The sequence below is a fragment of the Oryx dammah genome, unplaced genomic scaffold, assembly GCF_014754425.2.
Source record: "Oryx dammah isolate SB20612 unplaced genomic scaffold, SCBI_Odam_1.1 HiC_scaffold_21, whole genome shotgun sequence".
NCBI classification, from domain to species: domain Eukaryota; kingdom Metazoa; phylum Chordata; class Mammalia; order Artiodactyla; family Bovidae; genus Oryx; species Oryx dammah.
Window position 1 is genome coordinate 16,744,713 of NW_024070205.1, and position 25,256 is coordinate 16,769,968.

The 25,256-nt window shown below is 41.7% G+C and overlaps 1 protein-coding gene across 1 annotated transcript in view; it reads right to left on the bottom strand.

Moving 5' to 3' along the window:
* Positions 1-256: 256 nt before the first annotated feature.
* The window catches only part of LAMC1 (laminin subunit gamma 1), a 122,150-nt gene continuing 97,150 nt past the window's right edge, over positions 257-25,256 (bottom strand). The window contains exons 14-28 of the mRNA XM_040263838.1: positions 22,893-23,138; positions 22,275-22,428; positions 21,537-21,679; positions 20,351-20,529; positions 19,100-19,256; positions 16,327-16,532; positions 15,812-15,891; positions 13,828-13,965; positions 13,208-13,352; positions 10,810-10,959; positions 10,428-10,542; positions 9,268-9,467; positions 7,880-8,038; positions 5,118-5,217; positions 257-3,294 (exon numbers count right to left, since the gene is read on the bottom strand). Of these exons, the coding sequence (XP_040119772.1) occupies positions 3,038-3,294; positions 5,118-5,217; positions 7,880-8,038; positions 9,268-9,467; positions 10,428-10,542; positions 10,810-10,959; positions 13,208-13,352; positions 13,828-13,965; positions 15,812-15,891; positions 16,327-16,532; positions 19,100-19,256; positions 20,351-20,529; positions 21,537-21,679; positions 22,275-22,428; positions 22,893-23,138 (2,429 nt within the window). The 3' untranslated portion in view covers positions 257-3,037. The remainder of the gene's footprint in view (positions 3,295-5,117; positions 5,218-7,879; positions 8,039-9,267; positions 9,468-10,427; positions 10,543-10,809; positions 10,960-13,207; positions 13,353-13,827; positions 13,966-15,811; positions 15,892-16,326; positions 16,533-19,099; positions 19,257-20,350; positions 20,530-21,536; positions 21,680-22,274; positions 22,429-22,892; positions 23,139-25,256) is intronic.

Here is a 25,256-nt window from a genome sequence, read left to right on the forward strand (position 1 = left end):
AGGCTCCCCTTGTCCATGGAATTTTCCAGGGAAGAATTCTGGAGCAGGTTGCCATTTCCTCCTCCAGGGGATCTTTCTGACCCCGGGATCGAACTCGTTATCTCTTGCATCTCCTGCACTGGCAGGTGATATACTCACCCACACTGGACTGTTCTCAGGAAAATCATCCAAAAAATACATTATGAGAAGCTTCCCCTTTGTCATCCCTTTTAAAACATCTTACATCCCCAGTACCACACTCAAGCCACACCAAGTATAAAGGGTTACAAATATTCAGATTTTATTATAAATAAAATACTGTTCTTTTTAACATAAAAAATGCCAAGTGTTGCATTTTTTTTTTTACCACCCTGGAGAGCAAGACCGTAGAGATTAAGGCAAACAGCTCAAGTGAAGGCACATGGAAAAGGGCCACAGTTGGAATTAAAAGGGAAACTTCCAGGGAACAGCTGTGTATGTTCCCTGCGACACCCCCACATTCTGCAGCAGCCACCCTGTCAGTTTCATTACATATAATACAGATAACTGGAACTATACAATACAATAATGGCTATATTGCAGGAGTGTAATGAAGGTATCCTCTTAAAAAGAACTTTTATCTTAAAAATAAAATTCTGTTTAAAAATATACCACGTAGATGGAAAAGGAGAAAAGAAACCACCAATCTCCCCAATTTCACTGTGGCCTAAGACTTACTGGAGTGAACCTGACCCACGGGCTAGGTGGGAGAACCACCTTCGCAGTCTATCTTCAGTCCTTTTCCTGCAACCTTGACCAAAACGTCTACTGGGATGTGACCACATAATAAGAGGAACTAGCTAGGAAACACTGATGTGAACACTTGGCAAGAAAGAGTCATGCCTCCTGTGATGGGAGAAGAGGCCTGAGAGGAGGAACAGCGTGATGCCTGGTCAAGACACCACTAAGTCAACTCTGGGATGTGAGGAGGAGACGGAAAGGAGAAGAACAAGGACAGACCACCTCTGCCACTCTACCTGTCCACAGCACGACCCCTGGTGCCTTACCAGTGCTTAGTAATCATGCACCTCCTGATCAAAATGATCCATCCAGTCCAAACGACTGCCAGAAAGGATATTTCCAGCTCATCCCTGGCTAGGCTCACACTGATGGTGAAGATGTCCTTCAGCACGCTTTCCCAATTCCAGCATGCCCTGTCAACCTAGTGTTCCTGCTCTGGGGCAGGCGTTAAGAACACGGTGCTGTGGTTGAGGACCACCAGGACTGCAGTGGAAGAGGGTTCCAGGTACCTCTTTCTCGTGACTGTGTGTGGAGGAAAGCAGGTGGATGTGAATGTCAGAGAACAGACATGCTGCAAACACAAGGCGAAGGGCAGACCAACGGGGAGCAAATCCAATCCAAAGAACGGCAGATGAAAGAGGAGGTATACAGACGCACTGTGCCAGTGAAGAGGAGAAACGAAGCGAAGAAGTGAACGGACAGTGTCATTCCAGAAACAGGACAAGGGTATTTACATAAACTCCTTACTCTATAATCATGATAAACAACAACAAAAAAACACATTCACACAAAAATATAAATTTGAAATAATTAATAGCACCAGTGTGTCAGATAATAGTTTCTTTCCCCCGCTACGCAAAGTACAAAGTTGCATAGTGTTAAAGGCTATATATGAATCTTGAAGGCGGGCTGGCAGGAGGAGGAAGGGGTTTGTGGCAGAGAATCGTCACGCTGTGATCTTGGAAGAAAATCACAGAACTGAGGATCAGAAGTTGAGAAGCCCACTAGGAATCTCCACGCAAGGGCCTTCCGTCTACACTTGGAGGGGAAGGTCTAGAGGTGGTTTAGATCACAAAGTGCAGGAACTAGATGGTGTTGGCAGCTGCGTGAAATACTGAGTGCAAGTATTTGCCACCAGGATTTGGCAAACAATGTTTTGAGGGATTCTACGTGATGGGAACATCAGAAGAAAATGGAAACTAAAAAAAGGGTCTAATATTTCATCTTTCCCCAGTGGAAGAAAAATGGATACGTGGTATCCTGACAATGCAAGTCACATCTAAGTTCTACCCCTGTGCTAGAAAAGACTAGGACAAGGAGGCTTTTGCTTTGTTTGTCAAGATTTTAAGGACCAACCACCTTTCTCTGCCAGGTTAACAATGCTAGTTCCAAGACTAATATACTAAAAAAAAAAAAAAGCTCTAAGAATTAGTTTGATTTTGGGAAAAAAAAAAACTTTAGTGGTTATCATATCCCTATTTCTTCTGTATAAATTCCACTTATAGGAATAGAAGGCGTCTGTTGGTGAGTGCAAGCTGCCCGTTCAGATTTAAAGTATCAGCTGCCCAAAGATCTGAAAAAAGTTTATCTTCCTAGTCAATTATTAACATCTGAGAAAATGTTCGGCCTACTTCTGCAGTCTCATATTCTCCTGCAGACTGTCACAAATCACTGCATCCTTACCCGTGGATGGCTCAGTGTCCTAAACTCAAACAGCTAAAACAACTGATGATGGCTCTCGACATTCTGAATGACCAATACCTTTGGCACAGGAGGTGTATCTCCGTTTTGCTTAAAAGGAGGAGGGGCAGGAGATGTAGATGCATTTTCTTTGCCTATAGACTGGATATACTGGCCATCACAATGCTACTGTTAGTAGCCAAACTTTTCCTTCATAGAAACAAGAGTACTGAGACTGAGGAGGTTCTGTTGGCATCAGTGAGAAAGGGAGGGCTACTTGCTCAGCCCTGGCATACAATGGTTCCCACGAAGTGTTTAAGCCGCTGCACAGCAACGCAGGATGCCACGTCCTTATGAGACTCGGAAGGGACAGGTAGGTCTGAGGGAGCGCCGTTAAGTGGAAGAGAGACTTTATCAGATAGAACCCTTTGTTCCTGATTCACGATGTTTAATTTGCTTCTCTTTAAAACTTTGTGACTTTTCCTGGTTCAATAGGACAGTGGTGGAGAGCAGCAGAGAGTGGGGGGCAGGGGTCTGAAAAATGTAATCTTTGTGTGCAGGCACTCTGTGGCCTCACAGTGGCTCCCTAAGGAAGACGCTAGGGCTTCTCAATGGACGGGGTGTTGAAGCAGCCGGAGGGTAAGGTCTTCCTGATGTCTTCCAGGTTGCGGATGTCCTTCAGGATCTCCTCGATGTCTCGGTTATAGTCCGTGATGGCAGCCTCCTGCTTCCTGGCTTCGTTCTCCAGGTTGGACACCTTCCTGTCCAGATCACTGACTTTCATTTCCTCTTTGGCTTTGTTCAGGGTGCCTTCAATCTCATTTAGCTTGTTCAGGTCCACTGTGTCCAGCTGGCCTACAGAGTCAGAAGAGGACAGACGCATTCAGTACGAATGATGACATCCCCCCACAAGTACCGGCCCCCACCCCCCAAACCCACCAGCCTTTTTATAAAGGAAGACCAGCAGCTGCCATTACACAGACGTGGCCTCAGAACTAGACACCTAACTAACGAGAGAGAACTCTACTTAACGCACTGCAGTGACCTCAGTGGAAGGAAGTCCAGAAGGGTGGTGGGGGGTGTGTGTGTATATGTATGGCTGATTCATTTTGCTGAAGAACAGACACTAACACAACCTTGGAAAACAACTGTACTCCAGTAAAAGTTAATTTAAAAAGGGAGGGGGCACTAACAAAGCAAACCAAGCGCAAACACTGACCTAACCCAGCAGGGATTGGTTTGAAGGTCATCTAGTAACGTTTAATCCCTTTTTCTTTTTCATGTTTATATATGTAATCTTTTTGTCTTTTTAGTACCCTTTAATAAACATAAAAATCTTTAAGCTAGAACCCTAAACCCTCAACTCTTCGATATCAGGGAGACTGGGTTGCTTTGGGGGAGTGTTACCCTGCTCCCAGAGTTAGACTCTATTATAGAAGCCCTCCTGTGGAGAATGGCCAGGGTTGAAAGGCTGAAATAATTTTAGCAAACCTTTCCTTTAAAAATAGCATGAAAAAGAGGTCCCTTTGAAAGGAACTATTTCTACATAAACGAAAGCAGACAGCCAGCTGCGGTACTTGATGTATACTGTACTTGATTAAATTCTCACAAGAACATTTGACATCAATGATTCTCAGATGTTAAGTAATTTGCCCCAATTTGCACGGCTTACAGGCAACAAAGAAATGATTCCAACCCAAGTCTGACTAACTTTAAAAGCCAAACTTTTCTGCCACAAAAGCTACCTCTTCTAGCTTACTTTCACTTTAAAATCCATCTGTTGGCACATAATTTATTAGTTTTCAAAATTAAGACAGATAAAAATATCACACACACCCCACAAAACAAAACATTGACCAAAACCAAACTTTAAAGAATAACACATTAAAACAGGATGCCTTTCTACACAGCTGTACTAGTTAAGAGTATCGTGTGCGTGCTAAGTCACGTCAGTCGTATCTGACTCTGCAACCCTGTGGGCTGTAGCCTGCCAGGCTCCTCTGCCAAGTAAGAATACTGGAGTGGGTTGCCATGCCCTCCCCTCCAGAGGATCTTCCCAACCCAGGGATCGAAGCTGAATCTGCTACCTGGCAGGTGGATTCTTTACTACTAGTGCCACCCGGGAAGCTCACTGGTTAGAGAAATTACAGCTTTATAATGCAGACTGGTGACGAAAGTACATCTATGCTATAATGAGGCCTGCTCCCTATCAAACTGGATTAAGGGAAAATTTCAGTATGCTTATATTTCCTTCAAAACAAAAGCCTTTTCCTCTCATTTTGCATAAAAACCATCAGCTCATCAGATTCTTTAAAGTGTTCTTTCATTCCATCACTGAAATCCTTCACTTCAAACTCTTTGAAGACATTCTGCCAGCGGGATGAGCTAAGGATGATCATTGCTCAACTATATACAAATCTTGACCATAAAAGAGCCATGCTACCTGGCAGCAAACCCTTAAAATTTCATTACGTCCTCGGATCACGGCAGATCCCAATACTGAGGTCCGATTCCATGGAAGGACCCAGTAAATACAAGCTGAATTAATACAACTTAAAAGTCACGATTCAGTTTATACAGTCTTTGCACTGTAATATCTCCTTTTGAGTCAACTATCTCAGATCCCAAGAACAGTACAAAGAATTCAAAGACTGCCTACAATGACTACAGTTACTTACCAAGCTGCTCCAGGAGGTCATTAATAAGGTTGAGGAGGTTGGTAACAGAGTTTTTGGCTTTTCTGGCATTGATCTCGGCTTCCTGAGCAGCCTGTGAAGCCTGTACACCAAAAAAGGATAAATAATAAATGATACATTTTCATCTTCTTGAAATCTCTTTCCCCAATGAGTCAACAAATCTAATTTTCAGATGGTTTCCCTTCTTCTAACTCATGAAACTATAATCTCTCACTGTAGGGATTTTTTGAGTCATACCTTCATGTTGAGGATGTTGCTATTTTTAATCCACATGATCCTCATAAAGAGGCAGTTGTATACCTATACTGTATTTGTATTTCAAAGATCAATATTATAATTTCTTTTTCTCACTTTCTTACTCAAGAATACATGATGGTGTATTCAAAGTAAAACCCATCAAGCAGAAACAAGTTCCTTAAAAAAATTTTTTGTGGTTCTCTGCTTCTCCTTTTTTAAAAATCTGACTAAATTTATTTATTTTTCAGCCACACCATGTAGCATGTGCGATAGATCCCCAACCAGGGACTGAATCCACGACCCCTGCAGTGAAAGCATGGAGTCTTGACCACTGGACCACCCAGAAAGTCCCTATAAGTTACTTTTTAAGGATGAATAAAAAAACAATTAATACATTTTAGAACTAGAACATGTCCTCCAAGACTTGATTATCAGAAATAGCCTATTCTCAGAAAATTTTCATAATTATGTGATATTCTTTTAAAACTCCCTCTCCCCCTGTAATCACACACGTACATACACACACAAACTGAGACAATACAATTTACATTTTAAAAAATCAACCGAAGGTAAATCTATTTGGGAAAATTCCATGAAACCTGAACAAATATGCTTCTGCATGAGTCACAGGAAATGGCAATGGAAGAGGAAGTGTCTAAGGATCAGAAAACAGATGCTCTCACAAATAAATCTGGTCGGGATATACACCAGTAGCTTTGAGCTTCCCACTCAAACTGTTTTTCCTAGTTTTTTTCTGGGTCAACAGAAATACAAAACTTTTGGATAGAGAAACAACGTGAAAATTTTAAAAGAAAAAGAAAGCAAGAGGAAAAAACCTTCAGAAATAAAGGATTAATCTCTGTTCAAATCGCAGCCACTACGACTGTGTCTTCCCAGGCAGTCTGCGAAGATCCTAGGAGAGCTGCTGGCCCTCAGACTGCAAGTCACCGACGGCATTTATCCCGCTGTCTGCAGCCCCCTCTTCTAGGAACAACTGTGAGCTTTCACTCTTTTCCTTAAAAAATAGGTTACAGACTCCAATAATACTGATGCAATTCTGGCCTTTCAGGCTATTTAACTATAAATGGGATAATACATATGAGGGTGCCTTGTGCTCCTTATAAATTATTTACCAAAAGGAATAAAAGATAGATCTTTTTTCTTCCCTTTGAATGGAATCCATACCCTCTTTGAGAGTATGAAGATATAGAGAATATATATCTTTTCCCTTCTTTCAACAGGCTCTAAATCTCATGATTCTACGACTGCATTAAAAAATAAAATAAAATCCAGAGATGCTCAGCACCTATGAAAAACACACATTTTTACTATGTGGGAATTTTCACTTGAGACATACCTTGCTATAGAAAATTCAGATAATCTGAAACAAAAATTTAAAAATGCATAATAAAATAAGGTATTTGCAAAGGGATACTTCTGTTATCACTTCCCTAAGGACTTCTTCATTAGACTAACAAGCTGAGTAATTCTTCTTTCTATCCCAAGGTGAAAATAATCTCCATGATCATTTATACAGTCACTCAGTTGTGTCTGACTCTTTGTGACCTCATGGATATAAAGTCCATGGAACTCTCCAGGCCAAAATACTGGAGTGGGTGGCTTTTCCCTTCTCCAGGGCATCTTCCCAACCCAGGGATTGAACTCAGGTCTCCCGCACCACCGGCAGATTCTTTACCAGCTGAGCCACCAGGGAAGCCCAAGAATACTGGAGTGGGTAGCCTATCCTGTCTCCAGCAGATCTTCCCAACCCAGGAACTGAACTGGGGTCTCTGCATTGCAGGCAGACTCTTCACCAGCTGAGCTATGAGGGAAGCCCACACAAAGGAGTTCGTGTCTCGTCATTACTGTGATTATAATCAGATTGAACTGGAAGGAAATTATTTACATTGTGACTCCACTAGTATTTTAAAAGCAAAATATTGCATAAAACAGAAAAATGGACCCCAGGCCTTTGGGGGACCACGCATTCACAAGTTAATTTTGTTACAAACAGAGCTATGTGTACACATCATCACAATGAGTGAGAAACTGAATTGGATGTAAGTTTGGTATGCTTTGTCATCTTCAAATCTGTCCTTTTACACAAGAAACTGGCCTTTGCTAAAGGTAAGTTGCTGGGAGACTAAGAGGAGGAAGGAAATTAACTTTTCATTGCATTCCTTTTTTTCCCCTTTCTGACTATATCCCATTTATGAACTACTCATTCAAAAATATGAATACATACTTTCAAATGTCCTAAAACCTCAAATGTGTAAAACAATGTTTTGCTTTTAATTGAGAGTAGCTTTGGAAAGGAACTCTTGTGCAACAATCTGGCAGAAGATCCAAATTCTTTGTCTTCTATGTAAGTTACTAACCCAATTCTTGATCAGGAAACAATTGAAAACAGAAATCAACAGGAAAGAGACTCCTCAACAAGTCAGGAATCTTTCATCACAAAACACCCTTCACTTTCTACTCTTAGCAAAAATGCCAAAATCACTTACCATCCCTGCCATCATCATATCCTGGTCAGCATCCTCTTGTTTTTTCTTCAGTTCTTTTTCTGCTTCCTGTAGTTGTTTCAACATATTATTCACCTCGTTATCCAGATCTGTAACTTCTGCAAAAGTCCTTTCAGCTTCTGCCTTGGTGCTGGTAGCATTCTAGACACAAAATAAACAACTGCTGATGAAAAAATGTTTTCCTTTCTCTAAAGTATTCTGCCACTCAAAACTAGGATCCAGAAACAACAGGGCAATAATTTGCCCTATAATTTGTACTGTAAGTTGAATTATGTTATCATTTATTTGGGCTACAAATAACAGTAATGAAAAAAATAACATTACCAGCTAACATAATAACATTTTACAAAGCACTGTTATTTGTATCCTTTTATTTAATCCACTTAATAAAAATTCCTGTTCTATTGTTGCCATTTTTAGTTGGGGTCACATCACGGCAACATTTAACTGGTGTATACTTTCCACCGCATCACACTGATTAGACTCTTTCACATGGATAATTTTCTATTCAAAGCTAGTCTTATTCTAGTTGGCAGTTCATTATAATGTACAAAAAGTCCATAATCCTGAAATATGATATATCTGCTCTAAATAACTAAAAAATGCATGTGATTTTCAAACACATGTAAGTTTACAATCAGCTCCAATCTCTCCTTTAAATGAAACAGATTGATCTTTAAGTAGGAGAAACCAGCCTAAAGAAGTTATTCTTTAAGATGAGTAGAAAGAATCCTGGCATGGGCAGCTACAAAAATTCTAAAAAGGTGGGGCTTAGATATGGAAATATGTTTGAAAGGGGGGCATGAAACACTGTATAGACTTGACCCTCTTAAAAAGACAGAAAAAAATAAGCTATCCATGGCAAGGAACTGTGTTTATTTAGAAAGAGTCTGATTTTTTTTTGTGGGAGGGGACTCTGTGGGTCCCTGAAACCATCTCCTGCCTCACAACTCAGACCCTGCCACCAAGACACAGTAGAGATTTTAGAGTAAAGGACCCTTTCTTTCTTTTGTTGCATCACACAGCATGTGGGATCTAGTTTCCTGACCAGGGATTGAACCTGCACCCCCTGTACTGGAAGCATGGAGTGTTAACCACTGGACCATCAAGGAAGTCCCAAAGGACCCTTTCAATAACTCTCCCCTCTTAATCAACGTGGTTACCTGCTCTAATGCTTGGTTAAAAAAAGAGAAAAAGGAATGACAAAGATGGAGAAATTTAACTTTAATGGAGTCAAGGAAAAAATGTGCAAGACCTTTCAGTGTGGCAGGGCGCGGGGCGGGGAGGCGGGGTCTGGAACCTGGAAAACGACTAGAGAATAGAGAACGAGTGAGCAAAGGCCTGGTTTCGGACAGGAGGGGCATGCATACCTTCTGGACGGCGCTGGCGATCCTCTCTGCCTCGTGGGCCTTGTTTCTGGCCTCGGTGGCATCTGCAGCAGCATTGCCCAGCGCCTGCTGAGCTTCCCTGGTCTTTTCATTGGCTTCAATTATGGTCTGGTTGATGGCAGGGATTCTCCTTAGGGCCTCCTCCGCAGCCGTCTTGTTATCATTCACTCGCCTATCAAAATCTAAAACAGGTTCAAGGAATGCATTTGAACTAAACTCTCAACAAGCCAAAAGGGAAACTTTCAGGGAGATGTCACGAGATTTTGTTTTATGAACAATGGAAGTCAGGGGGAAAGAATGAGAAACAACAGGTACTGAAATCTTAGGAGAACAAAGCTCACGGCTCTATATGGAAGATTCATGGGCATGAACACCTGCTTCTGCAAGGCAAATTCTCACTTGAAACATTTATTTTCATGCAGAACCAAGGATGCTATCACCTCAACCAATACTGAAAGATGTAGCTTATTCTGTGTCTGCTATGTATAAGGTACTGAGTTGAGAGCTTTATGAATTTCTGTAACTGCACCATTGGTATATGTTAGAAAATGGAGGATTCAAAAGGTAGATCATTTTTTCAAGGATTCATAGTAAAAGTAAGAGGTAGATCAGGGATTCTAACTCAGACCCACTGATATAGAACCCATACATTCAACCATTATCCTGTAAAGCTTCTGTATTTACAGAACTTACATTTATCAGAGGCAAGTTCAAGGCTATACAATGAATTGAGCGTAGCTCTTTTTTATCTTGGGTAAAGAAAGAAAACAAAGACGAGATGCAACCGGCAGAGAAAATTAAAGATACTCTCAATTTACCAATACTAAGCAGATAAATAGGCGTATCTTGGTTATAAGAATATACTTTTTTTTTTGGTTTTCATACCATATGTAAAATGACATGAGATCTGGGATTTTTCTTTGAAATATTTGACATAAAAAAGGTAGGGAAGGTGTTGAGAGATAAAGTAAGTGCAGTAAAAATCTTAACTGTTGAATCTGAATGACAGGTATACAGGATTTATTATACTATTATCTCTCATACTGTATGTGGTCAGAAAATCTCATAGTAAAAATCTCTAACAAAAGAAAGAAAGCCAGCCTAACAGAGGACATTCACCCTGTTACCTCACCCTCTCATACCTTTCAGGTTGTTGAGAATGTCATTGGCTTCTTGTAAGGTGTTTCGTCCCTTTTCGGCAGCTTCTTCCGCAAGAGCTTTGGCAGCATCAGCTCGGGCAAGGAGCTGGTCAGCAGTCTGCAAACACGTGGCAGATCAGACGACAAAGCCTCCCAGGTAAAGCCCTTCTCTCTCCTAACAGACCAGGCACCTCCAGGCCACCCCACTCTGACCAGCCAGCGTACAACAGGCTGGGCCTGGGCATCGGCATCGCACCCTCCTCTGATTTCTTCTTTGTGTGTTTTGCTGCTTCTGTGATTTGTGGTGACAGCTCAGACACAGCCTACAGTCAGACAATTTCAATTTTTGCCTCGTGAAATGAAGCACTCTGTAAAGCAAACCAACCTGCTGTTCAGTCTTTCCTTTCTCCAGAAGGTTCTTTACTTCAAATTCTTTGCCTCTCATGTCCTCTCTGAGGTCCTCGTAATCTTTCAACTTCTGGTCAATCAGATGGCCCAGATCTTCAGCTTCCTTCTTGATTTTATTTGCCTCATTCTATGAAAAGCAGCAAGATCACATATGTTAGAAGAAACAACCTAAACTGCCCGAAAGATAGCCTCAGTTCCGTTCAGTTCGGTTGCTCAGTCGTGTCCGACCCCTTGTGACCCCATGAATCGCAGCACGCCAGGCCTCCCTGTCCATCACCATCTCCCGGAGTTCACTCAGACTCACGTCCATCGAGTAGGTGATGCCATCCAGCCATCTCATCCTCTGTCGTCCCCTTCTCCTCCTGCCCCCAATCCCTCCCAGCGTCAGAGTCTTTTCCAATGAGTCAACTCTTCGCATGAGGTGCCCAAAGTACTGGAGTTTCAGCTGTAGCATCATTCCTTCCAAAGAAATCCCAGGGCTGATCTCCTTCAGAATGGACTGGTTGGATCTCCTTGCAGTCCAAGGGACTCTCAAGAGTCTTCTCCAACACCACAGTTCAAAAGCATCAATTCTTCGGCGCTCAGCCTTCTTAACAGTCCAACTCTCACATCCATACATGACCACTGGAAAAACCATCGCCTTGACTAGATGGACCTTACTCGGCAAAGTAATGTCTCTGCTTTTGAATATGCTATCTAGGTTGGTCATAACTTTTCTTCCAAAGATAGCCTCAGTAACTCTGTAATACTTAGTAGATAGTTTTGAAAAGAATAGCACAGGGCAAGATTTTATGGACCTTTTTAAGAAAAAAAAAAAAAAAAAGAGGAGGTATACCCTACCTATATGCAGTAAAATGCACAGTACTTAGTTTAATGAGTTTCAACAAATATATTCACCTGTGTAACCAAACCCCAATCAAGATATACAGTATTTCCACCCAGGAAATGCCCTTGCATCTCTTTCCAGTCCATTTCCCCACCCACCTCTCCAACAATGTGGCTGTCACTGGTCTGTTTTTTAAATCATCATAGATTAGTTTTGCCTATTGTCAAATTCCATATATATGAAATCATAAGTATGTACAAACCTAGACAGCATATTAGAAAGCAGAGACATTACTTTGCCAACAAAGGTCCATATAGTCAAAGCTATAGTTTCTTCAGTAGTCATGTAGGGATGTGAAAATTGGACCATAAAGGCAGCTGAGAGCCAAAGAATTGATGTTTTCGAACTGTGCTGTTGGAGAAGACTCTTGAGAGTCGCTTGGACTGCAAGGAGATCAAACCAGTTAATCCTAAAGAAAATCAATCCTGAATATTCTTTGGAAGGACTGACGATGAAGCTGAAGCTCCAATACTTTGGTCACCTGATGTGAAGAGCTGATTCATTAGAAAAGACCCTGATGCTGGGAAAGACTGAAGGCAGGAGGAGAATGGGATGACAGAGGATGCGATGGCTGGATGGTATCACCAAATCAATGGATGTGAGTTTGAGCAAGTTCCGGGAGACGGTGATGGGACAGGGAAGCCTGGCGTGCTGCAGTCCATGGGGTCACAAAGAGTCGGACACGACTAAGCAACTGAACAGTAACGACAACAATATGTACATATCTGAAGAGATTTAAAATATTATGATAACAAAGTTAAGACCTCAGACATAAGAACGGAAACTTAACATATTTCAAGTTTAATGTAAAAAATACACCATTTATATAAAACCTGGTGTGAGGATTCAGGATTAGAGTACAGATGAAATAAAATATCATCAATCCCCAAATATTTCACTTGCCCCAAAGCATCCTGATATAGTTCTTTCATTTAAACCACTCTATTATTTCTCTCTTGTGCAAAAGCAGATAGTGCCTGGGAGCAACGATCTAGGTGTCAGATATAATTTGGATTTAGAAGTGATTATTCATATCACTGAAGGAGTCTTTTCTATTTTATCTTTATTATCACAGGATTATTTTACCTCAATAAGTTCTCTTTTTTTCAGGCAAGGCTTTATTGGGGGCCCTGCTGTAGCAGGGAGGAGTGAAAACAAGTAACAGGCTGCCTTGCTCACTTGTTCACTGAAAGGGGTGAGCCTGTTCCTTATATGGGGTTAGGGTAGGGGTGTATTAACGTATCTAAACTAGAATTCTGACTTTACCAGTAAGTCAATGGGAGGTCAGAGGAGGTACTGGGTTGGCCAGTATCATAAGATCTTATGGAAAAACCCAAACGAACCTTTTGGCTAACTCAATAGGGACTGATGCCAGTTGAGGGGCAGTCAGAAGAGTGCTCCCCCAGACTGAGGGGGGCATGTGGGTGTGTGTTTGGTGGGGAGAGAGTGGGGGTGGCAAGTCTGTGCAGGCAGGCTGTCAGCCCAATACCTCCAGTGCTTCCGAGTCCACAGGAGTGAGCTGGGCTACACTGGCATAGATCTCCACTGCTTTATCACCAGCCTTCTTGGCCTCCTCGTGTACTCGGGCAGCTTGCTTCTCCAGATCCTGGGAGATGTTCTTCGCTTGTTCGTACCTAAGGAACAAAAGATGTGACCTAATGAAAACCTACGTTCCTTTTAGCATCTTAATGCTCATCAGATTCATTCTAGTTTAAATCACTGTGACAGTATTTTCAAAACCTCAAAGAAATGCCATATTAAAATGCTATTATTTAATACCAATATAGCTTAAATTTCTATTTCACCTCATCACTTTATAGCATATAACGTACCATACACTTTCTTATTTCAGACACCTTTTAAATATATGTAGCTTATTTTCTCTGCTTATTCTGTGATTATTTTTTCTCTTCTCATTTATGCAGAATTTTAAGTAACACAGTTAGTCTTTACCATTCTCTGCTGATCCCTTACTCTAATTACTGCATCATTTCCAAAGCACGATTAATAAAAGATACCTTACTGCACGAATGTCTGGCCTGAACTCACCAGCATTTAATTTATCATTGCACTGGTGCCACTTACAAGAACAATTTAAATGGTACTCACTTTCTGTTAAGCTCTTCAATCTCAAATGCTGTTTGATTTTCTCCTGCTAGCGTCCTCAAAAGCAGATTGTATGCCTCAGCTGAGGTATCACTGGCTGTCTTCGCTACTCGCACAATGTCATCAGCTTCTTGTTTATGGCTATATAACATAACAGGAAAAACAAGTCATGAAGCAGAACCTTTTAACAGGGAAAGAAGCAGAATTCAGGTAAAGCTTACCTTATTATATACATATACTACCGCGGGCAAAGTTCCACAAATATTGAAAAGTCTTATAAATATGGAATTTTGCTATCATTTCAGTGGGGCTGAGTTTATAAATAAGCATTCTATAATCTGAGAAAATGACACTTCTCAAGAAGATTAATGATATAAAATATATAGGGACAAATGCTTTCACTTCCTAAAAATTACTTTTAAATTTAATTATTTAAGAATATTTATACGTGAAACTATGTATGCTGGCAACAACTCACTTCTCTAGTCATAAACACAAATCTCAGACCTCATCTTTAATGGCAACTCTGGCTCTGTTACTACCTAATCTTAAAACCCCTAAAAAAAAAAAAAAACCCCTGTGACTATTCGGATTTCTCACATGCAACCTAGGAAGAGCAATTCAATGCCAAATGGCAGAGAACACGTCAACTGGGACTGCTGAGCAACTGCTAAGGGTTTTTTTTTTCAGCTCTAAAATGTCATATTACATTGTCACACTGCAATACATGGCCATTCTTTCTGATCTGATAGACTTTCCTTCAAATTTCATGCAAGAAGTACACCACAATTAATTTATCTCCAAGACCTAATTTTTCTTGGGAGCTTTCTATAATGTTTTCAACTGTCTTCGTTTAATCAGAAAATCCAGCTATGAAACCATGAATGCTCTATGAACTAAATTACAGCAGTTCACACACTCACATTTACAAAGAATAGAAAGAGAGCACATATGTTAAAGCAAAAAGCCAATGCAATTGCTCAGACACTGAGGCTAAAATTCTATCAGGTTTTATTTAAGCACTCTAGACCCATGAGGTCTACTGTTTTGCAATGCATTTATAAACATTTATTGAGTACTTATTATATGTCAGATACTGGTTCAAGCACTGGGACTTCAGCAATGAATAAAGCACACAAAAATGCCTGCCCTCACAAGGACTACATTTTAGCAATTTTATTTTTTTTAAAATGCTTTAACTTGATGCCTTCAACGATTTAAAGTCTTCTTTAAAAATTGCCTTACTTTTAATCAGGAATGAAATGATTTGTTTGGCTAATTTTCACGTGTATGATGGGTGATTAAATATTTTCTATTGAAACTTGAAAATAAAACATTTTTGTTAAAAATTTCAAAATTAAAAATAACAACAAAGACAAGGGACTTCAATGGTGGTCCAGTGGTTAAGAATCCGCCTGTCAATGCAGGGAGACATGGGTTCAATTCCTAGTCTGGGAGGATCCCACATGCTGCAGAACAACTAAGCTCAGAAGCCACAACTACTGCGTCCGTGTGCCCTAGAGCCTGTGCTCCACAACAAAAGAGCCACCGCAATGAGAAATCCCACACTGCAACCAAGAGCAGCCCCACTCACTGCAATTAGAGAAAGAACACATGCAGCAACAAAGCGCAACCGGAAGTAAATAAACAAAAAATTTTAAATTAATAACCTTAAAAAAGCAGCTAAGTTCTGAGCTTATCTACTAAGGTTTCAAAATTTTAAATCTAAATTTTCCTTAGACATGTAGATACAATTTCCCTCCAAACCATCACATTCTAATATTCAAAATAAATATTCTAATATCAAAAGAAAGGGAAGAAAAGAGTACACGTAGTTCTTTTCAGAGTACAGTACGTAACATTTCAGAAGAGAGAGCAAACTTTGCAGAAGTAATCATGTAGGAAGTGTCTGTGGGTGTAGGATGGAACATGTACATGCCATAACATAAGCCATAACTTAATCGTTAACAAGGGATCTGCAGGTTACCGTTCAGCAAGCTTCCGTGCCTCTTCTGCCAAAAGGGTCATGTTGTTGGGGTCCCCTGTAGACTCTGGCTGAGCGACTGACTGAAGAGGAAGTAAAGAAGGCGCTGATCTCAAAGGAGGGGATTATTCATATTAATCAACAAGCGTCAAAACTAAATTTTTATCACTATTATTTAGAGAATGAATGCCTCTTCGTTTAACAGATCTTCAGTTAATATCAGCATCCTTGACTACAGATTATTATTTTTATTTTCAGCAGAGAATAAAGAAAGCTTAAATTGCCAAGAAGGACCAACACAAGAGACAGGACCCAGATGTCCTTTGGTTTTAATTCAGTTTGGGCTAACTATTTCATGGCAACTATGAGCAATGTGGCTTTCTTCCTCCATGTTTAGAGACAAGGAGAAAGATACAAGGCATCAATTTATCGGAGGAAGCACTCCACTACCAGTAAAAGGCTTGCTGTCAATGACCAAGGGGCTCCCCCTCCCACCTCAGACTGTCCCAGTCACTCACCACATTGGCAATGGCAACCTTTGCTTTCTCAAGTTCTCTGGATGCGATTTCAATCAACTGCTCTGTGCTTTCGACCCGGGAACGCGCTTGTTCAGCCAAATTTCCGGTCTCTTCAATGGTATTCCGGATATTCTGTAAACGGCTAATTTGGCTGAATAAGGTGTTATTCACTCTCTGGAGGCGATCCATCAAATTTTGGTCTACATCTGCAATAGCAGTGCAGAAGAAAAGTTCATAAATTATCTGAAGGGGGGGGACATATCATCTCATATGAAACCTGAGGCGCTGCTTCTCATCTCGCTTCCAAATACAGCATCTTTCTGACAAGTTTCCCGAAGCCAGCAGCGGAGCTGGTCAGTCCTCACTGTGCCCAGCAGTACCACCACTGTTACATTCAACCATAGTCTCCGATTGTGTTTAACTGGAGATGAACCCACCATCTCTCCCACTTGACAATGAGTCCCTCCTTTCTTACTCCACATGGCATCCCAGTCTTACACAATGACTGGCAAAGAGAAGACACTCAAAACATACCTAATGAAGCGAAGATTTTGACACTCCAGCACATGTAAGACTGACTCAAAACACAGTGCTGGTAAAAGCACTACCAGCCCCGAGAGCCGCACAGTTTTCTAAACTAGGAAAACACTCAGTTTGAAACAGAAGTTGAAATACAGCACCTTAAATTCATTTTTTAAATTTCAATCTAAGTAGACTCTTGCTGCCACCCCACACATCCACGTAATTTCAGACTGATCTCTGCTTTTGAACAGTTCTTTGAATTGTTCTTTCTTAATTTTGCCCATTCGATTTAAACCACATAGCTGTGCCCTAATCAATCAAGAAACAAATATAAGCCTATACAAAGATAATTCTGACATTATTAAAATTCTCACATCATGAGGTTATATTAATATACAGAAACCATTAAGTCAATCTTATTCAAACTGACCAGTTCTTAATTCTGCATGATGCTAGTGTTGGCATCTGAATTTTCCAAGGTATGTACAAGAGGTGAGAAGTTGAAGTCAAGATCAACAAAGGAATACAGGCTTGGAAAACAGCATCTTGGAAGCAGGGTCACCCAATCAATACACATGCAAAGCTGGTAGACTGCAAAACACTCATCTAACTACAGAATGACCCCGTTCAGATATTGCTTAAACAATTCTTTGACAATCCAAAGCTTTTTAACAAAACACAAAATAAAAAACAAGTTGAAATTATGTAGAATCACTTAGATTTAGGAAGCACCCAATGAAGCTAACAAGCCCTTTCCATTTCAAACTCCAAGAAGGTAACCTATCGATCTCTTTGGCCAGTTCTTTAGAGAAACAATAGTATTCCCCACAAAAGGGAAGAGATAACCTAAGTGGATCACTTCAAAGCCCTCTAATTCCAAGTGTCTACTTGTACCACATAATCTCCTTTCAAAACTGAAGAATAAGCACAAGTTTAAGCTACAAATGAATACTTAGGGAGAGTCTGAAAGGATAAATCATTATGAAGACATTCTTATTCTTGGCTAGTTTGAACCTAAGCGGGAAAGGTCAGCCAGGAACTGCATGAGCCAGCACTTAGTGGGAGTGGATTTAAACCCCAGCCTCACTCTGGTGGCTCCCAAAGCTAGCAGAAGCAGGAACGCATTATGCTCCCCATCCCTCGGGCGGCTCAGGGGCAAGTGTGGTGGCCACAGCTCCTGTTAGCGCGTCGTCCCACAGAATCACCTGTGTGGGCAGAGGAAAGGCTGCAGTCATTGTGGCTGAAAAGAGCCCGATGGGCTGCGGCTACACCAAGGTGTGGAGCCCGGATAAGTGGCAATGCTGGCCGACCTCGCTTTCTTGCCCCTTGACTGAGCTCGCCCCTTGACTGAGTTGGCACCAGAGCTGTGTGCCACACCCCACCTCTTAGGTGGCTGATCGGTACTTAAGAATGACCACCCCACATTCAACTCTTCAACGGATATGGCAGGACAGATATGAATTTGTTGTTACAAGAGAATACATTAATGGAAAAACGTGTGTCAAAATTTGAAAAATGAACATTCTTAAAAAAAAAAACCCACCATTATTTATACAGAACAGGAAACCTATAAATTCTTCTTAATCTAGGTTTAAGACTTAAAATGTAACAACTGAAACAAAAAACATGTTTTCCACATCTCATTTTTCCATTTCTAAAAATTTACCTCATAGAACAATTTCTGGACTGTCCTACAAAAATTAAACAAACTTGCTCAAACCAGACACATCCAATTTCTTCCTTCTACACTTCAATCATTTTATAAAACTTTAGGGACATTTACAACAGGAAATAAGCAACACATTCAGTTTTCGTTGACCTGTACCCTGACCAGAAGACTTCTCTAACTCACAGTGGGAATGGAGTCAATAGGGAAGTTGATCACTTCGGCCCCAAGTGTATTAACGTTAATGCACACTTACTGTGAGTATCTGGCAAGCACCTGGGTTTCAATGATGGAAAAAACCCTCAGACCAACGGTGAGCACCTTGATCCAAGGATTTACAAAATGCTTGCGTTTTAACATCTAACCGTGTCTGATGTAATGGGAGAATTACTTCTGCCTAGTGTATTTTAAAACATTCACAGGTTCTTTCCTGCATGTTTAAAAAATGAAATCATTCATATTCTAAACATAGTTTAAAAACTGAGAAAGGATTTTATAAAACCATACTATTTACCCTTGAACTAAGAGCCACATCTAAGGACAGCCCACCGCACAGAAATTACCCACTTGTTTCACTTTGTGTACCTTTGATATCCTGGGCTTCACGAAGGAGGTCAGTAACTTCCCTCTCTGCTTCCTTTAGCCTATCCTCAAAGGCTTGATCTGTCACCATCTCATCCCCAGTCCCAAGGTTTGCAATGAGACTCTCTAACTCCCGGAGTTTGGCTCGATGATCAGCAACCTAAACACGATGAAAAAGGAAAAGGGAAAGGCAGGCTGCATAGACATCCCTGCAGAGCCTGACTGCACAACCTGCAGAAACAATACTCCAAGCGGTGCTCTCTAAGTGTGCAGGTCTACATACTCCACATATGTAAACCTTCAAGTAGATAACAGGAATAGTTTTTCCTCATTTTTCTGGTTTCAAAAGAAAAACTGTCAGGCTGATTCCGCTGACTTTAAACTCTGCACGCTGACGATTCTCCAGTTCTGATCGCTCTCTCCTGCTTGAGATTACTTTCCTGATACCGCCACTTGGCTCTCTGATAGGTATTCTCAACGTAACATCCAAAACTATATCCTTGATTTTTTTTCTCTTAAATATGTATTCTCTGAATCATCTCCATCTCAATAAGTAGTGCCTCCAACTACCTTAAGCAAAACAACCCAAGATCCATCCTTGATTCTTCTCTTTCCCTATCCTGACCCTCTCTTATATCCTGCCTTGCTCAACACACATATGTATCTAATTCAGTCTAGGCTTTCCCTTTTGCCCTATTCCTAACCATCCACCTGCATGCAGCAGAGTGTTCTTGAAGTATAAATTGAATTTCCCAGCTTAAAATTCTTTAGTGCACTCCCATTGGATTTTGAATAAAATCTAAATTTCTTACTCTGGTCAACATGGTGCAACATAAGCAGTCTCTAACGACCTCTCGAGTCTTATCACAAACCATTCCCTCTTCATTCAGCAGGATCCAGATACCCTCGAGCTTCAAGGCCACTGTACCCCACGTTCCTTCATCCTGGAACAGCCTACCCATCACTTCTCCTTTAGCTTGATCTTTCTTATCCTTAAGATCTCACCTTAAGTGAATTTCCACAGAGGCTTTATAGAAAGTAGTTCTCCCCAGTTATTCTCTGCATTCTTTCTTGTACTTATCTCAGTTAGTATCTCTTTAATTTTTATTATGTGTCTCCCAGTTGGCACTTGAGCCCTTGAGAACAAAGGCTGGATCTATCTGGTTCACCATTTTTTCTCTAGAGCTGAGAGCATAGGAAGTGCCCATTCAACGTCTGCTGAATGAATGAACGCATGCACTGTTGACAGCTGACCTTATCCTTCACCAGCCGGTAACAAGCTGGACATTCCTGGCAGCCAGGCCAAGACCGATTGTAGAAATAGTTCTCTTCGCACTGGTCACAGCGATTCCCCACAAAGCCTTCTCTGCATTCACAGCGACCATTGTCCTTGCACTGGAGGGAAAGAGAGCCCTCAGGATGACAGTCACAGGCTGCAGAATAAAGGGAAAAGGGTGCGTAATAAGGAAAAGAACGGAAGAGTGCATTTTCTTTAAGCTCAGAGTGATAGCAATAAGCCAACTGTACTAATATTAGAAGTAGATGCTTTGTGAAAAACAGGCTGATTTAGGAGAATTTAAATGGTTATGCCTGCAGAGAAGACAGACATTTTTAAAACAACAGTAAATTTTAAAGTAAAGGGAGCGTCTTTTGGAGGGGAGCACATTTCCTATGACTGAATAATTATACAAATTAGTCTATGAAGTAGAAATCAGTCCATTACAGAAAGTGCCCTTTTCGTGCACTTCCAAGAATTCATCTCTACCTTCATCTCTCCAACTGTTTAATTTTTTTCTTTCTCTAAGGAACTAGAACACCCAAATGCTAGTGCTGATTTTCCATTATTTTGTAGTTTGTTTACTCATGTTGTTCTCTGAACGGAGTCAATGACCTATGCCGCATTCCACAGGAGAAACGAAGGAATTCAGAAAGCAAAAACCCAAACTGTTCTGCAGCCTAATTCCAGGCAAGTGTTTATGCCAAAGAGCAGCAGATGTGGACATGTAAGCGCACCAAAAGGGCCCCAAGGGTGGGAAGCAACTGCAGTCAGTAAGTCAACAAACACGTCTGAGCAGAGTCCCTCACAGCTTCATCATCTGCACGAAGAATGTGATCAATTAAAAAGTTTCATTAAGCACAGGAGGCAGCTCGGTAATCAAAGGGTAATCACTTGGAAATATGAAAGATCCCAAAAAGGAAGGATCAGAAACACTATAAAAGAAGACATGAGTCGGGTGGTTGCTAAGAAACCAGAGAGGCTTTCAGTCCTCTGAGTTTTAGAAATGGATCCTGTTTCTGGAATAAAGCATCTCTGAGGACTTGGGTATAGGCCTGACTGTGAGCTGTGGGCCTACATGGAGGCTGGTAAAATGTTTTGGATTCACAGTTCTAACGGGGATGAGAGGGGACTGAAGATGTCTATGCCACCCATGCCCCTTACGTTTGCAGCCTTCGGGTCCAAACCCAAAGTGGTTGACCTCGCAGCGCTCACAGTGCTGACCGGTGATGCCAGGCTGGCACTCACACTGGCCACTGTGGATGTCACACTGTCCATTGGTGGAACCCAAAGCGTGGCAGTCACACCTAATAAATGAACACATACAATTCTCGGGTAAGAAAAACAGACTTTAAGCAAACCTTTCTTTTTTTTCCTTTCAGCACAGGATACAATTCTGTATCAGAAAACAGAATGTTTTAATGATGACAGACGTTAAGGTTCCTGAGGTTCCAGTAATTTTCATGAGCTCTACTCAGATCTTTTTCTAACCTAACCCACATAAATACTGCTGTTCTACTACTAAAACCCCTTTCCATGGCTCTCCAATCTGGCACTGCATGGGTGCTGGGCTGGAGCTTTGAAAACGGGAATTCCCAGCCTCTGTAACCCCAGAAGTTCTGATTCCAAATGTCTCAGAAAGGACCTTATAATCTGCATTTAAAAAAAAAAATGTTGCCCAGGTGACGCTGACGCAGCTGGTGCCACTGCCTCCACTCTCTGCTCTCATTACTTCATTACAGCTCTCCAGCATCGCCTCTAAAGGTTGCCTTGCCTGTTTCAGGCTCTCAAATAACTCCCGAACAAAGCCAAACCAACTGTGGAATATAACTTACAAAAATTCATCTGTGACAATTTAAAAAAAGCCAACGTTGCCCGCACCAAAGGCACCCGTCATTTTACCTCTCACAGCCCTGCCCGCTCTGCAGGTTGTAGAATCCGGGGTCACAAGCACCGCAGTCCCGGCCGGTCACATGGGGCAGACACTCGCACTGCCCGGTCACGGGGTTACAGCTGCTCTGCTGCTTCACCGTCCCGTAGGGGTTGCAGTCACAGGCTACAGCAGGAAGACACAGACAGCAAAAGACGCACATCACCCGAGAGGAGCCCTCAAGTATAAACGACACAAATAAGAGTCTTTCTACTTGTGCTGTCCAATACAGCAGCCACCAGTCACCGAACGGAGATGCGCTGTCAACGTGAAACACACACTCAACTTTGAAGAAGCAGTGTGGAAAAAAAAGAACGTACATCTCAACCATTTTTTTATTGATTGCTTGCTGAGATGATAATACGTTAGACATGTCAAATAAAATACAATGTTAAAATTAACTTTACCTACTTCTCTTTATTGTACTGTATCTACTAGAATAATTTAAATTACGTTAAGTGGTTCACACTATACCTCTATGGAACAGCGCTGCATCAGACCAGACAACTGTAAATATTTAAAGAGACCGTGCAGTGACGCGCAGGATGAGTAAGTGTAACTGCGAGAGGATTTGGCCGATGGCTGGTTACCTTTGCATTTGTCTGCTGGATTGGGAGCCAGGGGGTTTCCAAAAAATCCATCTTTGCACCGGTCACAGTAGAAGCCGGCCGTGTTATAGATGCACTTCAGGCATTCTCCTGTCAGGCGGTTGCAATTCCCAACCGCGTTGGGATCGATGTTGTCATTGCACTGGCACAGGCGGCAAAGCCTCACGGGGCCGTTACTACCCAGAGGGTCTCCAAAGTAGCCGTCATCGCAGAGCTCACATCTTTTACCTGCGTGTGAGACAATCTGATGTTACGAGAGAAGGGCCTTAGATGTTTCTAGTGCCACTGGTTACAGACAGTCTGGAGGAACCACCAGGCACAATGCTACACGGTGCCATGGACACAGCATCAGCCTAGGAGAGAAGACCTGGGCTGCAGCTCTGGCATGGTGCCCGGCCACTGGGGTGACCTGGACACATCTCCATTTCTTCAGAAATACAGCACCCGGTTTGCCTCCTTCTCCAGCTGTTTTGAGGATTAACTGAAATCATGCCCTAAGAGTGTAAATGAGGCTTTACTAACCTTTCCAGCCCCAAGGGTTGGCACATTCACCTGTGTCTGTTTTTGTCAATAATATTGAGAAAACTGAAAGATGACATTTTTTTTAAACATGGTTTTTAAAGAAATGATTATTTATTTATTTGGCTGTGCTGGGTCTCAGTTGCAGCACACTGGATCTTTTGCTGTGGCACACGGACTCTCTAGTTGCAATGAACAGGCTTAGTTGCCCTGTAGTATGTGGGACTGAGTGTCCCAATCAAGGACTGAACCCATGTCGTTTGCATCAGAAGGCAGATTCTTTACCATTGAACCACTGGGAAGTCCCTGAAAACACCTCGTCATATCATTCATTCCTCATACAACAGAGTTGAAAAAGTGATAGTCACTCAGTCATGTCTGACTTTGCAACCCCAGGGACTATAGCTCACCAGACTCCTCTGTCTATGGAATTCTCCAGGCAAGAATACTGGAATGGGTTGCCATGCCCTTCTCTCGAGGGTCTTCCTGACCCAGTGATTGAATCTGGGTCTCCTGCATTGTAGGCAGATTCTTTACCAGTTGAGTCACCAGGGAAGCCCCATACAGCAGGTTTGGCAGGATCATTTTCTTAAACCATAAAAGGCATCTACTAATCCTTGTTTCAGCAGTGTCAGCTGGCACAGGGGAGACCTCAGAGATCCTCATTTGCTACTCATTCTTATTATGGATAAAGAAACAGACAGGCTAAGAAATTTGCCCACAACCAAGGAACTAACAGTAAAAGAGACAGAGCCAGCACTCAAGGCTCTTTCCACTGCATTAAACTCACTGCTCCTCATCCTTCCTTTTCCACTTGCCCACCATTATTAGCTCCAGTTATGTTTGTGGTATCTTTGTAGCCAACTGGACCTAAATTAGCCTAAACTTTTTTTGGAGAAATAGAGGTTTGTTCATTTACTCATCCCATTAATACTGCCTGAGCATCTATCACATACAGACTGTTGTAGGGTTGTCCAAGATGATGTGGAGAACAGGGTGGATGGGGTCTGCTCTCACAAGGCTTGTGCTGCCCCTGAGGGAGATGAGTTCACAAACAGATAAACAAGACCACATCAGATATTGACATGCATGAAAAAGTTAAAACAGAAAATGTGATGAGAGAGACAGGTCAAGGGCTACTTCATATCGGATGGTTCTTCTCTAAGAGGAGATATTTGGGATGACAACGAAGAGACACAAGGAACTAAAGCATGAAATATTCAAGGGAAGAATGTTCCAGAAAAGCAAGATGAGCTTGTAGAAGCAGTAACAGCAGCCATGTAGGGCACAGCAAGGAACCTGAGTTTAAATTAAAGTGCAGTGAGATACTATTGGGGGGGGGGTTTCTAAGTGATGAGATCTGATTTACATTTTAAAAGTATTGTTCTGGCTGCTGTATGGGGAATGGGTTGTAGGAGAGCAGAGTGAAGTATGGAGGCAAATTAGGAGGCGATCTCAGGTGAGAGATGACGATGGTGTAGAACAGGCTGGTTACCAGTGAAAGTGGTAAAGAGTGGTCAGATCTGAGAGACTAACACCTTCTGGCTGACTCCTGGGAAATGAAAGAAAGAAGAATCAAGGATAAGCCTAGGGTTTTAGCTTGAGCAAACAGCTGAATGGAGATAAAGACCAGGGAAGGAACAGAGTCAGAATTCGAGATGATCTAAGACCTAGCTTGGATTTGCTTAAATGTGAGATTCCTTTGGCTGTCTGATTCAAAGTCACAATAGAAAATATTTGGGCACCTTCAAACTAGCAACACTGGAGCAGAGTTAATAAAGACAGCATCTACAGAAGGCAGGGGAGAGTGCTGAGACACCTCAAGTA